The sequence below is a fragment of the Coturnix japonica genome, chromosome 1, assembly GCF_001577835.2.
Source record: "Coturnix japonica isolate 7356 chromosome 1, Coturnix japonica 2.1, whole genome shotgun sequence".
In the NCBI taxonomy this organism is placed as follows: Eukaryota; Metazoa; Chordata; class Aves; order Galliformes; family Phasianidae; genus Coturnix; species Coturnix japonica.
Genome location: NC_029516.1, coordinates 172,107,197 through 172,121,239, shown reverse-complemented (window position 1 = coordinate 172,121,239; position 14,043 = coordinate 172,107,197). Strand labels below are relative to the sequence as shown.

Genomic DNA, 14,043 nt, shown 5'->3' with positions numbered 1-14,043 from the left:
AGTATTGGACAACTGGAGGCAGGATGTTTTCAGGTAAGAGCTTAAACTCTGGCGCTCCTCCAAAAGAGAAGATATTGTTGTTTTCTGAGAGACTTTGGTCAGATACGAGGATGTCTTGGCACTATTCAAGCAATATAACATCTCTCCTCTGACGAATCTGTGTCGTGGTTTGGAAAAAGGCAGTGTTCCAGAATTACAGGCCACTGCTTACGTAAGGGTTCTTGGACTAGACCCTAAGTATTCTATAATGCAATAGCTTTTTAAACAAAACAATACACAGAAGTCAGTGCTTGGGCCTATGTGCTCAAGAATTAGGAAGACGATTTAATTACTGAAACTGTTGCCAAATCACACTTGCAGTACTTGCTTATAATTTTGCCTTAATCTTTCAGAGCCAGCTTCTTAGTTGGGTATTTTAAATTAAGCAGTCTCAGGGAAATTAATTATCCTTAAATGCCATAAAATGTTAGACTGAGGTCTGTTTTGGATGTTTCAGGGAGCCAGCAGACACAGCTACTTCTCGAAGAGACCGACAGATATTAATTTTTAAAATCTATTTTTAATGCAGAAGCTGGCAAAACTGGGTACATTTTGTCCCAGGATACAGACACAGCTACCACTGATTTCAATGAGATTCCCACAGGCAGTGAAGCAAGAAATTTGGCCCCTGGCTCAGTTTTCAGTCAGTAAATCTTTTTTGCTGTCTAAAATCTTTCTGGTTGGTTTGAGAAGGCAAGACTAAAAAGGGGAAAAAGGCAGCTAAGTCAGCGCACCATGTTTGGCCTGAAAGATTTCTTTTCAGACTAAAAAAGACAATGTGCACGGAAGCTCATAACTCCAGCATCTCCAATGGCTTTTCATCAACAAAGGACATGGTGAAGCAAAGCCTGTGGAGAATGTGAAAACGGAGTTTCAAGAGGGGCGACTCAGAGATGTACTCCCAGTCATATGGGAAGACTGAGGCTGAGGGATTAGGACAACTCCCTTTTCCAGAAGCTACCTGCTTGGAAAAGCCTATGAACTAAGTTATGAACTAGAACAACTCAGTGCAACCTTGCTACACCCTCAGTATGTTGCAAAGATGGATCCTCTGCTGTCTGGTATGGTACGCTTAGTGGAATGATGTTGTAGGATAGCAGAATGCAGCAGCTGATCTCTCCTCATTAGGTAAATTAAGAATAAGCCTTTCTGAAAGCTGTACTACAAAAGCATCTGCTTGATGAGGCACAGCTAGAAGAAGGCTAAGTCTTTTCAATGTATTGACTAATTTCAGTTTCTTAAATAGGACATTGACTTATCCCACTACACAGGATGAGAAGGCATTAAAGGAAAGTAAAAAAAAAAAAAGAAGGAAAAAAAAAAGGAAAAAAAGTCAAAAACATTTTAATCTGTGATCCTAACTCTGATTTTAAATGAGGAAAATAACCTTACAAGCAGTTATTAAAAGACGGTATTTTCAGTTTATGAAAGAGCAATGTTCTCTTCTCCTAATCCAAATAAAAAGACATGAAGAATGATAAACACAACTCTAAACACCTGCTCACAAACCGATCAGCTACCTATACAGAGGTAGAGATGTTTCATTACATCCTTAGCGCACACAGTCAGTGCTGTAAATTACTAAAGAGAACCACCCACCTGGTTTCCAGCGGGATGTTGCTGTTCAGTAACCAGTTGTCCTGAGCGTGGGCTGGTTCTTGAGTGCTGGCTGGTTGTTCCCCCGACAGAGAGTGGTCTGTGGGAGCTGGGCTTGGGTTGCTGCGCGGAGTGAAGTTCCCTCTGTTCAGGGAATTGATGGAGGCTGCGTGATGTTGGTTTGGGGTGTGAGCATGTGATATTGGTGGTGGTGGAGTTCGGAGTCTTGAATGATTTTGAAGATTTGGAGGATGATCTAAAACAGAAGTGAAGTATTGTTAAGGTTCAGGATGTGAGCAATTCCACTCTACGCTCATTTCTGTGCAGGCACTTTTAAAGTGTACAATGGCATGGATGCCACATATCTTAAATCAAACTAACATAGGCTTGTTCCATATGTCCTAATCACATGTGCATTGATCTGGCTAGATAAACATTTTGGTTTCATGCAAGAAATTTATGAATGCTTAAAAGACTGCAGTAAGGCTGTTCTGACAGCCAGGCTAACTCCAACAAACAACTGCAGGTTAGAAACTGCAGTCTGTCTGTGACACTGATTTGTGATAAAGCATGAAAAATACAACCAGCCTGGAGAAATAACACTTAAGAACAATTTTATGATGGATATACAGCTCCCATTGAAGTTTGTTCTGCCCGTGTTCCCCAAGAACTTTCAATAGTTAAGCCAACAAGAAGACTGAGAACACATTTAGTCATAGACTGAGTTTAGAGAAAGCCATAAAACTGTGTCAGGATTATGCAATTTAACAAAATGCAGTAGTTTGTATTGTTAGAGATGTACTCAAACTGAGTAAAAAATGCATGTGGCATAAAAACTGAGGTGTCAGGAAAATAAAGCAAAGTATAATGAAGAAAGATGTAAAGAAAGCTGATATAGCTGTTTTCAGTAAAACTCCAGATATCATTATTTGTTAGCCAAGAGTTTGAGGAAGGTAGATTGAAGAAGGCAAACACTCAGGAAAAGACCAACTTAGTGCTGATTACCGTGGTGTTTTTGGTTTGTATCTAACTACTTTCACATGTTTTCTGGAAAAATAAAATAAAATAACATGATTGATGGAATTTAAGGCAGACTGGCTTTTAAAATACTGATATGAGATCCATTAAACATTCCTCTTTGGTTTTAGTAGACTTCAGCTTGTAAGTTATTAATATACAACAGTTATCTGATGTCCTATCTGAAAAACAAAGGTATCAATCTAATACTTCCCAACTAGACTTCAGTATTATGAAAAACTAACATCATTTACTCTCTAATTAGAAAGCTCAGGAATCTATATACACAGTCATAAGTTAGAGTGAGTGGTGACAAAATTACCAGGACATTTAATGACAATTCTGACATTTGAATAAGAACTTGGATTCAGGAGGAGAACGAGGGAAGCATTTACAATATCCCTATAACCTCTTGGATATTTAGGCACAAGGTTAAAGATGTCTGAGATGCATCCCATCCCTTCCTTCCTCACCCTACGTTAACTCAAACAATCACATCATTAATTATAGTCAATTAATCCAAAACCATAGGGTAGTTGAGGTGATACAGCAAAACAATGGGAAATATTAATTATGAAGGTGCCTCTTATCTAGTTAGAATCATTCAGATTGGAAAAGAGCACTAGGATCACCAAGTCCAGCCCCAACTCTCACCTCAACCTTTTTAATGCATCCCAGAGAAAAAGCCTTGTCTAAAAGGAGCAGCCTCCCAAAGGCTCCCAAGTTCAGCTATCCATGTCTTTATTACAGTGATACCTGAAATGACTCCTCTGAGAAGACAAGAGAGAGAGGCAAACAGGTGAACTTCTGACTAAGTGATAGGTATTCTGGGATGTTCTCCTCCTAACATTTGTCTTTTCCTACTGAAGCCCCATTCTTAGACTGAGCCAGAGCCTGCCACCAAAGACCTGTTATGTAAATTCCAATTTACTCCCTATTACTGCAGACACATTGCAGATGCTATTATAGATAATGCTTTTGAATCAAGTAAAATGTGTTATTTTCGTGCCTTATTTGCATACCCTCTGTGATTTCATTGCTAAGTAAAGACAGCACATTTATCCTACTCTGGCCCATGTGATTTTTCGTAGGATTTTATTGCTTGTATTTCTTTTTATGACATGTAGGTAGCTTTTTCTCCCAGAATATTCTTCATTTTATTCATGTACAAATTCTGAACACTTATGTCACGTCTGAGCATCGCTGCACTTAATATACCTTGACTGGGATTAGCAGCTACCTCCCTTGCCTTATGATCCTTTATTTTCCTCTTCTCAAGTGGAGGAACATCAGAAAAAAGGTAAAGACAAAAGCAGAAGATATGAAATCTTCCTACTGACAATTACTGCAGCTCTGTAGTATCTTCTTGATGCAACAAAACTATTGAGGTGGTAAGCAAAGTCCTACGGGATTTGCAAAAGATATGGAAACCCACAAAGTGAATTCATACTTAATTTCCTAAAACTGAAACTGTCCCTTCATTTGAATCTGCTCTCTTTAACTTCTTCCACACTTTCTGAGTGATGGTGAAGTGTATGGATGTATGATCCTGTGGGAAGCTGAACCTTAATGCTGGCAGCAGCGGCTCTTTTACATTGTGTATGTGCCTGTATCTTAAACACTGGGCAGTCGCTCAGATTATCCTGCTATACATTATACATAAACACTGCATAGCTGCAGATACTTAGGCAGAACCATATTTTTACAGATCCTCCCTTTACATAGGTGGGATAGAGGGGAAGTCACACTGAGCTTTCTGCATTTAAAAGCAAACTTCTGTTGGGACAAATAATTGCAGAACTTCAGAGGACTTTCTAGAGAAGCCAGACCTTGTGGCCTCTGCACACAAAGCATTAGATTTCCCAGCATTTTAAAATCACTTATAAGATGGTTAACTATGAATACTTGGAGGTTATCCTGCTTTACTCATGAGCAGACCATTTTCTGCATCTTCCTCCTTGCTGGAGGTCTAGTAGGCCTTGAATCAGGATAATTTCTTAAAGCTTAAATATGCTGTAATGTGAATAAAACAGATTGATTTAGCAGTTTTAAGAAAGAATTTCTGAAATGACTGTCCAGGGGATGGTGAAAGATTTGTTCTGGTCTATTCAATGAGAAGACCATCACCTACCGAGAAATACTGGTCTTGAAGGGACAGCAAAAGAGATCTTAGAATCATGGAATTGTGAAGGTTGGAAAAGACCACTAAGATCATCTAGTCCAAACATCAACCCATTGCCAGCATGCCCACTATCCATCACCAGCAGAGGAGTTCTCACAGCCTTGGATACCAGGTGGCAGTGATGTAGGGTCCCAATGCTAAAGTTCAATATCTCTAGAAGATAGCTAAGCACTGCAAAAGTCTAAATAGCTTAAGAGTTTAATTCACATCCCTGAAAGGTTAGTTTCTCTAACGGCTCTTCAAAGTGTGTCTCATATGAAATATGCATTCAAATGTACCACTGAAATCCTGACAGCGAAAAACACACACAAAGAAATAATAATAATAAATCAAGTTGCTCTTGTGTTGCTTTTTTGTTTGTTCCTTGACATTAAAATGCCATTGACTAACACTGGCTTGGTAACCACAGATGAAGCAAGACTGAAAGATAACTCAGTTAATGAAGCTTGTACTTGGAAAATATTAGAGAGAAATCTGTGAATGAAGAACTGAATAAAAATGAACCATAAAAAGATTGCCAGCAAGGAGCTAATATGACAAAATTTGAATAAAAGCTCTGAGCTTCATGTTCCTTTCCCCTAGTCCTTCTATGAGCAATACTGCTTTGAAACTAGTCTATGTAACAATTGCACTTTTTGATTCATTAGGTTTTGGGATTGTGTTCAGGGCAAATGTGCTAACCCCAAAGTTAAAAATGCACTCATCTTTTTTTCTTCCCAGCTTGCTCGGTGCCTCCACACATTTGTCATTGATATATTTGCTGTATTCTGATGGCCTGATGCCTGACCAGTGTCTGGGTTAGACAGAGGAAATATTTCTTTTTATTCACTGTGTGTAAAACCAGGCAGAATGAATCACTCGTTCCTCCCTTGAACTCAGACTGCACAGTAGCTGTGATGACTACAGTGGCAGTGTGACTTTGGACAGTTGTACCCACACAGAAATGCCCCACTGCAGAGGAAATAAACTGTTTAAAAGTAATTCACTTCTCCATTTGACAGCCAGGAAAGCTAAGAGCCTTGCTTTGGCTCCAAGACCATGCCTCAGCCAGATGTACATGGAGGCTCACAACCCTCACACCATCAGCCAGCCGAAAATACCTCCACAGCCTCTCTGTTCCTTTGGGTGCTGTTGGTGATGGGAACCAGGTGGCTTCCACCTGTTAATCAGATGGACCTCCTGAGGTCAGGTGTGCTATAAAAGACTGAAGCAGGTCTTCCCCAGCACCTTTTAGTGAATGCTGAGAGTTTATACAGCAATTTGTAGGAATCTCCCTCTTCCTTGAAACACTTGACACTGTATACACTGGGACAGCTCAATGATAAAGCCACCAAAATGGAGATAGAGGTGAATCAGTTCATCAGTATCCAGATGATGTAGCTGCATGTAGATGTCAGTTTTCCCTCCCTAACACAACTGCAATTAGTGCAATTTGAAGGTCTCTTTCAGATTTTGAATGACTGAATTTTTCCTTTAGATGAATATCCACAGAATTGGTTTTCAGACTGGCTTCTCCTACCATCAAGAGGAGTGCTTGTACCTTGCTGTGAAATGGATCTTTTGCCTTAACAACACATTGCACTGCTGGTTTTCAAAATACTAAGCAACAAAATGAATCATAAAAGGAAACAGGAAACCGATGGATCATCTCCATGAAGTAGCAAAGCAAGAATTGGAAAGCTACCTTGATTTTTTTCTCTTCTGTCTTATTTTAAGCAACAGCATAAAAGGGAGCTGCTATTCCTCCAAGGACTCCAAACAGAGAAAAGCTCAATCCTCAGTTTGAGCTGAAACCCAGAAATGGACACATGCTGCTTCTCCAAACTGAGCTCTTCGGGCTTTCAATCTCAATCTTTCCTGTACCTCTGTTACTTTACCACACTATTTGCACAGACATGCAAAGCCTAAGAACCTTTCAATGCTTACCTGTATGGTAAATCTGGGGCTGTAACTAACAATACCTAAGCTAGACCTTAGGGTGGGTACTGTGTGTAAAAGAATCCAATCATTCCTTGTCTTGCAAGCAGACTGTAACTAGGAGCACGTGGAAATGGAGGGCCTAGAAACCAAAGAGCAACCTTCTACTTTGTGACAAGTCTAGGCTTTTATAAGCAATGAAGACTTCATTCTGAAATACTTAGAGGTTTGATCATTGCCGTGGCCCACAGCTTAAGTAACTTCATTTGTTTAGATGAACTTCATCAAAAATCAGGCCCACCTAATGTTATACATGTAGAAACTAGCTGAAGCTTTTCTCTAGCAGCACAGATTAACACTTTGCAGCTTTTACTGCTTATAGAAAACAACAGGTGCACCAAATCAAGTCCAAACAAGCCATCTTCTCAGTATTTTTCCCATCTAATGTGTACAGTACATGCAAACTTCCCTCTCAAGTGCCAAAGTGCCTTTGCAAAAGCAAAATATTGACTTTTGGGGTTTAAATCAATTTTGGACTTGATGCTGGGCTGTCAAGCTTCGGCTCTACACCATCAACGAGAGCTCTGGGTAGTTGTTCTTTCATTAGTATGCATCTGACTGAATTGTACACCCTGCAAGTAATGCTTTTAAAAAGGTCCGTGTCACTGTCAAAGGATGCTTTGCTGACTTTTAACCTACGCTGTCCATTACTGAAGTTAATAAAAGGGAATCACAGACCACTAAAAACAGGACAGAGGCTTCCTATTCAGACACTGCCAGTTTATGAAGAATCATTACCTTCAACAGGGCAAGGTAAAAACCGAATGCCTGGCAGAGTGTAAATGAGTTAGTTAGAACTGGATAACATATTTAAGTTCTTAAATAAATTGCTTGTAATATGAGAAAGTACCTTCTACAGTGCACATCTAAGCAAATTTGCTTGCAGCTCTGGATACCTTGGATGGATTTGCTTCCGATATTACAAAAAAGGAGCAGCTCTGTTGACACTGATACTATAGTGTGGATGCAGTGGTAAACTCTGGAGGCTCAAACCACTCAATTGCTGGCATTTACATGCACATGTAGTGACAGGATGAGGGGAAGTGGCTTTAAACTGGAAGAAGATAGTTTCAAACTAGATAATAGGGAGAAATTCTTTACTGTAAGGGTGGTGAGGCACTGGCACAGGTTACCCAAAGAGGTTGTGGATGCCCACTATCTAGAAGCATTCAAGGCCAGGTTGGATGGGGCTGTGAGCAATGTGGTCTAAGGGGAGATATCTCTGCCTTATCCCTGCCTATAGCAGGAGGGTTGGAACTGGATGATCTTCAATGTCCCTTCCAACCCAAACCATTCTATGATTCCACGATTCTAATCTAGGCATACAAGCTGCTACAAGGTACAGCACCTACATGCAAGGCAAGAAAATCCATTGGCTTGATTGAAAGAGTGTAAGTGTGTGCCCTGAACCTGAGTTGCTGCACTTGTCAAATTACAGCAACAAATGCTTCTAATCAGGTGAGTGCAGGTGCAGGTGGGAGCTTGCAGCTCCCTCTTTTTGAAGGAACTGATGCAGAAAGTGAGTATTTCTGAATACGTGTACATTTATTGAAGTGTGTTCAGTTCTCCGTGCTTTATATGTTGAAGTGTATGCTACATAAACCCTAAAACTCATCTGCAGTCAGTTAGGATACTGACTGTGTACTCTGTGACTGAGGATTAGGTGATGCTTATGCCACCTGGATGATTACTCCTCACCAGGCTCCATTCAACTCATGCAGGCTCGGCACAAGCAGCTGGGTGCCACCCTGCCCACGTAAAAGCCCCGGAGGAATGGAAATAACTCTCAGATTTGCTGCCCTCCACTGCACATTTAAGAAACATGACTGTTATTCCATGTCAGGTTATTCTTCTTGAAAGAAATGCTGCATGTTTCTCTGATGTTTTCCGACTTCAGGTACGGAGGAGCTCTTCTGTACACAGGGGTTCATCTGGTTTCCCTGCCTCTGTTGTGTGACTTCCATATAGATGGAGAAAAACATAAAACCACACAGTTCAGCCTTGTCCAACCAGACATGATTACACTGGCAAGTTTCTGAAGAGTTTGAGTGAGACAGCTCCTAGAACCACAGTCTATCAGCAAAGAGTGTCTTTGGCTGCAGTAATAGCAAATAAACACAAGGTTTTGCCTGTACAGTTCTGACTAACAGTTTTGGTTCTTTTTGTCATATACCTACATTGGAAAAGCTTTGACATACACACTTGATTCTTTTTGGCTTGTTTGATTCTTGATTCTTTGGCTTGTTTCTTTTTTAAAATTAAAAGGAACAAGCAGCCTCTCTTTTGCTCACGCTCTTCAAAATCTACGATTCTAAACTGCTGTGCTGTTGTGACTGAGCTACACATCGAAAAGGGACTGACAGATCCCAGCTCCAACAGCAAAGCTGACTATTTATAGCAGCTGAGTGAGGAAATTGTCTGTTTTATATAATTTTTACAATGTTGGCACTGGCAAGCAGCTCGTGATCAAGAGACCATCCTTTTGCAAACCCAAAGCGATAAAGCTCACATCCAGTTCAACTACATGACAGAGCCGGGTGCTCACCCCCGTGGTCAGGGTGACAGATTAATATGCTGCGAAGCACGTTAAGGATTTACTGTAAGGTTAGCTTGGGTTTGGACTTACAAGGGGCATGCAATTCCCAGAGCTGCTGGTTGTTGTGCAGCACATGCATCCAAGGGAGGGTTTTGTCCCTTTCTCTTTCAGTTGTACATGTCCTGGGCTTGTGAATGAATCAGTCTCTGGAAACACACAGTTCCATTATCTCACAGCAAAGCGCTTATGGAATGTGACACGATGCGGTGCAGCACAATGCCAACAAGCACTAATGCTTTTAATTATTTACTCTAGAGAAAGAAAGGGGGAAATTTCATGTTGGCTGCAGCTGAAATAAACTGCTTAATGTCTTCGGTGGAGAGTTTTTCATGCCTTTGGATCGACTTCTCTGCACGTGCTGCCAGCCGGGTGGCAGAGGCAGCAAGCAGGAGCACTGAGGAGTACAGAGCCCGCTCGCCACTTTGTTTTGTTACCCTCCCTCTGATTCTGCCCCCTTTTAACTCTATTTTGCTGCCTTAAAGATGTAACAATGCCATTTCTGCTAAATACCTCCAAAGCCCAACATCAGCCAGTGACAATTCTGACAGCTGCGGCTGACGTGACGCCTGTCACCATGATTAATACCTCCCCTGCCCCATCCACTGTGCTCACAAAAGCTGACTGATTCCCTTTGGTGAAAACCATGGGTGCACTTAAGTGTAAAATCTCCGCACAGGTGGAAAACCTTATTCCCTTTGGCACAGGAATCTGATTTGTGAGAGCTGGGCTCCATGACCTTTCCCTTCAGGTTCTATTTGACATTCTCTGAAGCACGACAGCAGAAGGCTGCGCTCCAAATAATTCTGAAAAAGACATAAAACTTTTATATTTTTATTAACACTTGAAGAGGCCACTAAAAGAAAATCAAAACTATGAATCTGTCAAGACACCCCGGTAATGCTGTACTTTGTTCACAAAGGTACCGTGACAGAAGGGCAGTGTAGTTTACTGGTGGGTATGTTTGTTCATAACACCTTCATCCCCTAAATAACTCAGCACCAATTAACGCAGGCCCTTTGGCAGCACACTTCTGAGAAGAAGCATTTCTGATGGCCAGCCTCATTTGTCACATTCTTTTTGCTTTTCTTATACATTTGCAATATAGAATCATAGAATCATAGAATCAGGAGGAAGTTCTTCACCCAGAGGAGGGTGGTGACGCACTAGAACAGGTTGCCCATGGAAGTTGTGGATGCCCCATCCCTGGAGGCATTCAAGGCAAGGCTGGATGTGGCTCTGGGCAGCCTGATCTTGTGGTTGGTGACCCTGCACATAGCAGGGAGGTTGAAACCAGATGATCATTGTGGTCCTTTTCAACCTGGGCCATTCTATGATTCCATGATCATTCTATGATATGATTCATAGAATGAATGGGTTAGGCTAGAATTGACCTTAGTGCCCACCCAGTTCCAACCTCCTACCACGAGGGCTCGCCATGCATATTTTACAACCAAGCCCTGAATTAACAGTAGTAGCACAGACCTCTAAAGCAAGGGGATTAGTTTGTTTAACAGCTTGTGTTGGAAATGCATATTCCTAGCACTAGCTGAAGTCCAATATTAGCTGAAGACTCTCCAAGCATGTGGCTGCTCAAGAGAGTGACAGTGCACTCAGATAACACTGTGGCACGAAGCGTGCGACTTTAAAGCTCAGCCAGATTATCACAAAAGATGAATCTTCGAAGGTTCTTTTCATTACTTTCTGTAAGTGCTCTTGACATTCTCCAAAGCAGTTTAGAAGCTCCCTAGAAAAATGTCAAAATAAAGTAATAATTTTCTTATAATATTGCTCAACAAAATGTGAGCACGACATGATTTAGAAATTAAGGTTAGCAACTTCTAGAGACAGCACACGCATACACACCTATATATTACCAAGAGCTTTGCTGTGATGAAAACAATAAACAGAAATGTCACGTGTGTTGTCAAAGAACTTGAGTTAAAACAACTGGTTGCTGTGGAGAGGGGATTTTACACGACCTTCAAGTATCCTAACAACATACATTTCAACTATATGTGAAACTTCTGTTCCAAACACTGGTAGTTATTCACTAAGCAACGCAATTTACACCGGCTTCACACTTGGAAGCGTTTGCAATAAAATTTATACGCCTTCTAACTCTTTTTAAACAGCACAAATCAAGTTCAGCACTAAGTCGTATTAAAATACTGCCTCACTTTTTTAGGGACAATCTTGTTAAAAGCAACCGGCACGATTCTGTGAGGGTGACAACATTTTTTTGATTTAATTAAAGACATGATCGTAAAGACACACTTTACTATCTGTAACTCTGGGCCTCCAAGTGATAAAGGTTTTCTTTAATTCCCTTCATAGCCCCACTGCCTCCTCTACCCCCCAGCTGAATGATGTACGGTCTGGAACTGGCCCATCGTAAACCACAGGCTGTAAATTAACCCGTGGGATGGAGAGCTGGCTGGAGGCTTTTAGGAATGCCAACGTAACACATGCTGTTCAGTCCACTGCGAGAGGACTTCTTTCAAACTAAAAAGCAACAAAACATTTCCAAAGTCGTAATACAATTACTTTATAACAGGATTTTGATGAATACTGAAGGGATCCCTGTCTTGAATTTCATAGAATGTGTTTATGGATAGAACTGTGGATTTATTATCTTTACCCTAAATTGTCTTACTTAACAAGTTGATATCAAAATCATAGGAAAGAATCATGTAAGCCATCACTAGAAGGCCATTCTGCCTGATGCACAAGCCAACTGCTATGAGGGATCATAGCAGTTCACAACACATTCAACTCTTTACAAGAGTAGATAATAGCAGGACAGGGGGAAATAGTTTGAAGTTGAAGGAGAGAAGGTCTAGGTTGGATGTCAGGGGGAAGTTCTTTACTTAGAGAGTGGTTAAGTGCTGGAACAGCTGCCCTATGAGGTTGTGGATGCCTCATCCATCCCTGGAGGTATTCAAGGCCAGGTTGGAGCGGGCCTTGGGCAGCCTGGTCTGGTTTTAAATGGTTGGTGGCCCTGCCTTTGGCAGAGGGGTTGGAGCTTCATGATCCTTGAGGTCTTTTCCAACCCGGGCCATTCTGTGATTCTGTGAAGCCCCGGCTGTTCTGAAGACAACAGCAAAACTTGAAAAGTAAGGTTGGAATTTTACAACTCGTCTTCTGCAAAAAAAATACTTTAATACTTGATGGAAACTTTAACACTAGAAATCAGGCAGGATTTCCTTTGTTCTTCAGCTGCAGTGATCTAACCATGACAGCGACAGGGATGTGTACCCTGTTCTGAATCAAACAGCCCATCTTCCTGTCAGTGTTGCTATTTGGAAAGAAATGTGCAGAAACTCCTGCAGAGATACACTACCTTGATGTGCAGCTAAATTCCTGTACTGTCAATACTTGCCTTGATCTGCAAGGTAACTTGCTAGATGCCAGCAGCAGTTCAGTGCACAGTGTGGGCAGTACATGGCTACTAGAGAAAGTTTTAGAAGATGGCGATGCACTGAGATTAATCGGTGATTGATGCCTCACTGCAGAACAAATGTGCAGAGTTTGTGGATACAGTAAGGAACATTCACCTTCAGCCAGAAAAAAAACATCACATTGAAAAATTAGATAGTTCCTATCTAGCCAAAGAAGAAGAGAAAGAATGAGGCAGGGAAAGGTTAGCCCTGAAGAAAGGATCATTGAAAGAAGGACCACATTCTGTTTTTCTCTTCTACAGTTTTTCTTCCAAACAATCTATTTTCTTCTGAGCTAGTCCTGAGCTTTCCCCATTGGTTGGATCTTATAAGTCAGATAAACTGGGCAGTTGGAAGTAGGTGCTCCATTTTCTCTGCACTTCTCTACCCAATCCAATTTGTTATCTTGTGGAAGATTCACAAGCAGACTGCTCCCTGAAGTCAACCACAAACCCAGATCTGATGGGATCTTGAAGGCAAACAGCTCACAGAGAAACTCCAGGCAGCAAAGAATTTACACCCTCCATTTCTCTTAATTTACGGTAGCAAAGCTGCCAGTTACAAACCCAAAAGCTTCCATGTAATTACACAGCATCTCATGAATGAGTAAAGTGATACTTAGCCTATTTGGGACCTGATGCTTTTAAAATAATCTATGTGGTGTACACTGAGAGCCACAAACATAAATAACACTTTTTTATTGCGTAGCAACTTTCACCCTAGACTCTCCAAGTAATTTATAGCATTAATTAGTTAAGAGCATCTGATAACAGGACTCCATATTAAGATGATTATGACTATAATTAAAGGTAATGAAATGATGAAAAGACCTGTGCTTGACTGGAACATTAAAACAGTCAACTCCAAAGTAACAAAAACAATGTTGAGAACAGCCAAAGATGTGTGACTAAATCCACACGAACTTATAGATTTCATTTCTCAATGCCAACCCTGCCACCAAGCACAAATATGTGTGTGTAAGATCAGAAAGATTTGGTAGAATTTTTGCAGTGGTACAGCAAAGAAATTAAAGGTGGCAATTAAAATTGGATGACTTGAGCTCGAATGCTTTATGTTTCAAAGTGAAAACTGGTTTGGTTTGCAGTCATGTGAATTCTTCAAGATACGTTGTCTTCTGTGGTTCCAACCTTAATGGACACATTACACATGCATTGTTAACTCTCGGAGATATATTTGCC

General features: G+C 40.9%; 1 protein-coding gene across 16 annotated transcripts in view; it reads right to left on the bottom strand.

Moving 5' to 3' along the window:
• TENM4 (teneurin transmembrane protein 4) overlaps positions 1-14,043 on the bottom strand; it is a 1,512,248-nt gene that overhangs the window by 210,665 nt on the left and 1,287,540 nt on the right. For all 16 annotated transcript variants that reach the window (XM_032442260.1, XM_032442267.1, XM_032442273.1 and 13 more), the window contains one exon: positions 1,639-1,891. In XM_032442260.1, the coding sequence (XP_032298151.1) occupies positions 1,639-1,891 (253 nt within the window). The remainder of the gene's footprint in view (positions 1-1,638; positions 1,892-14,043) is intronic.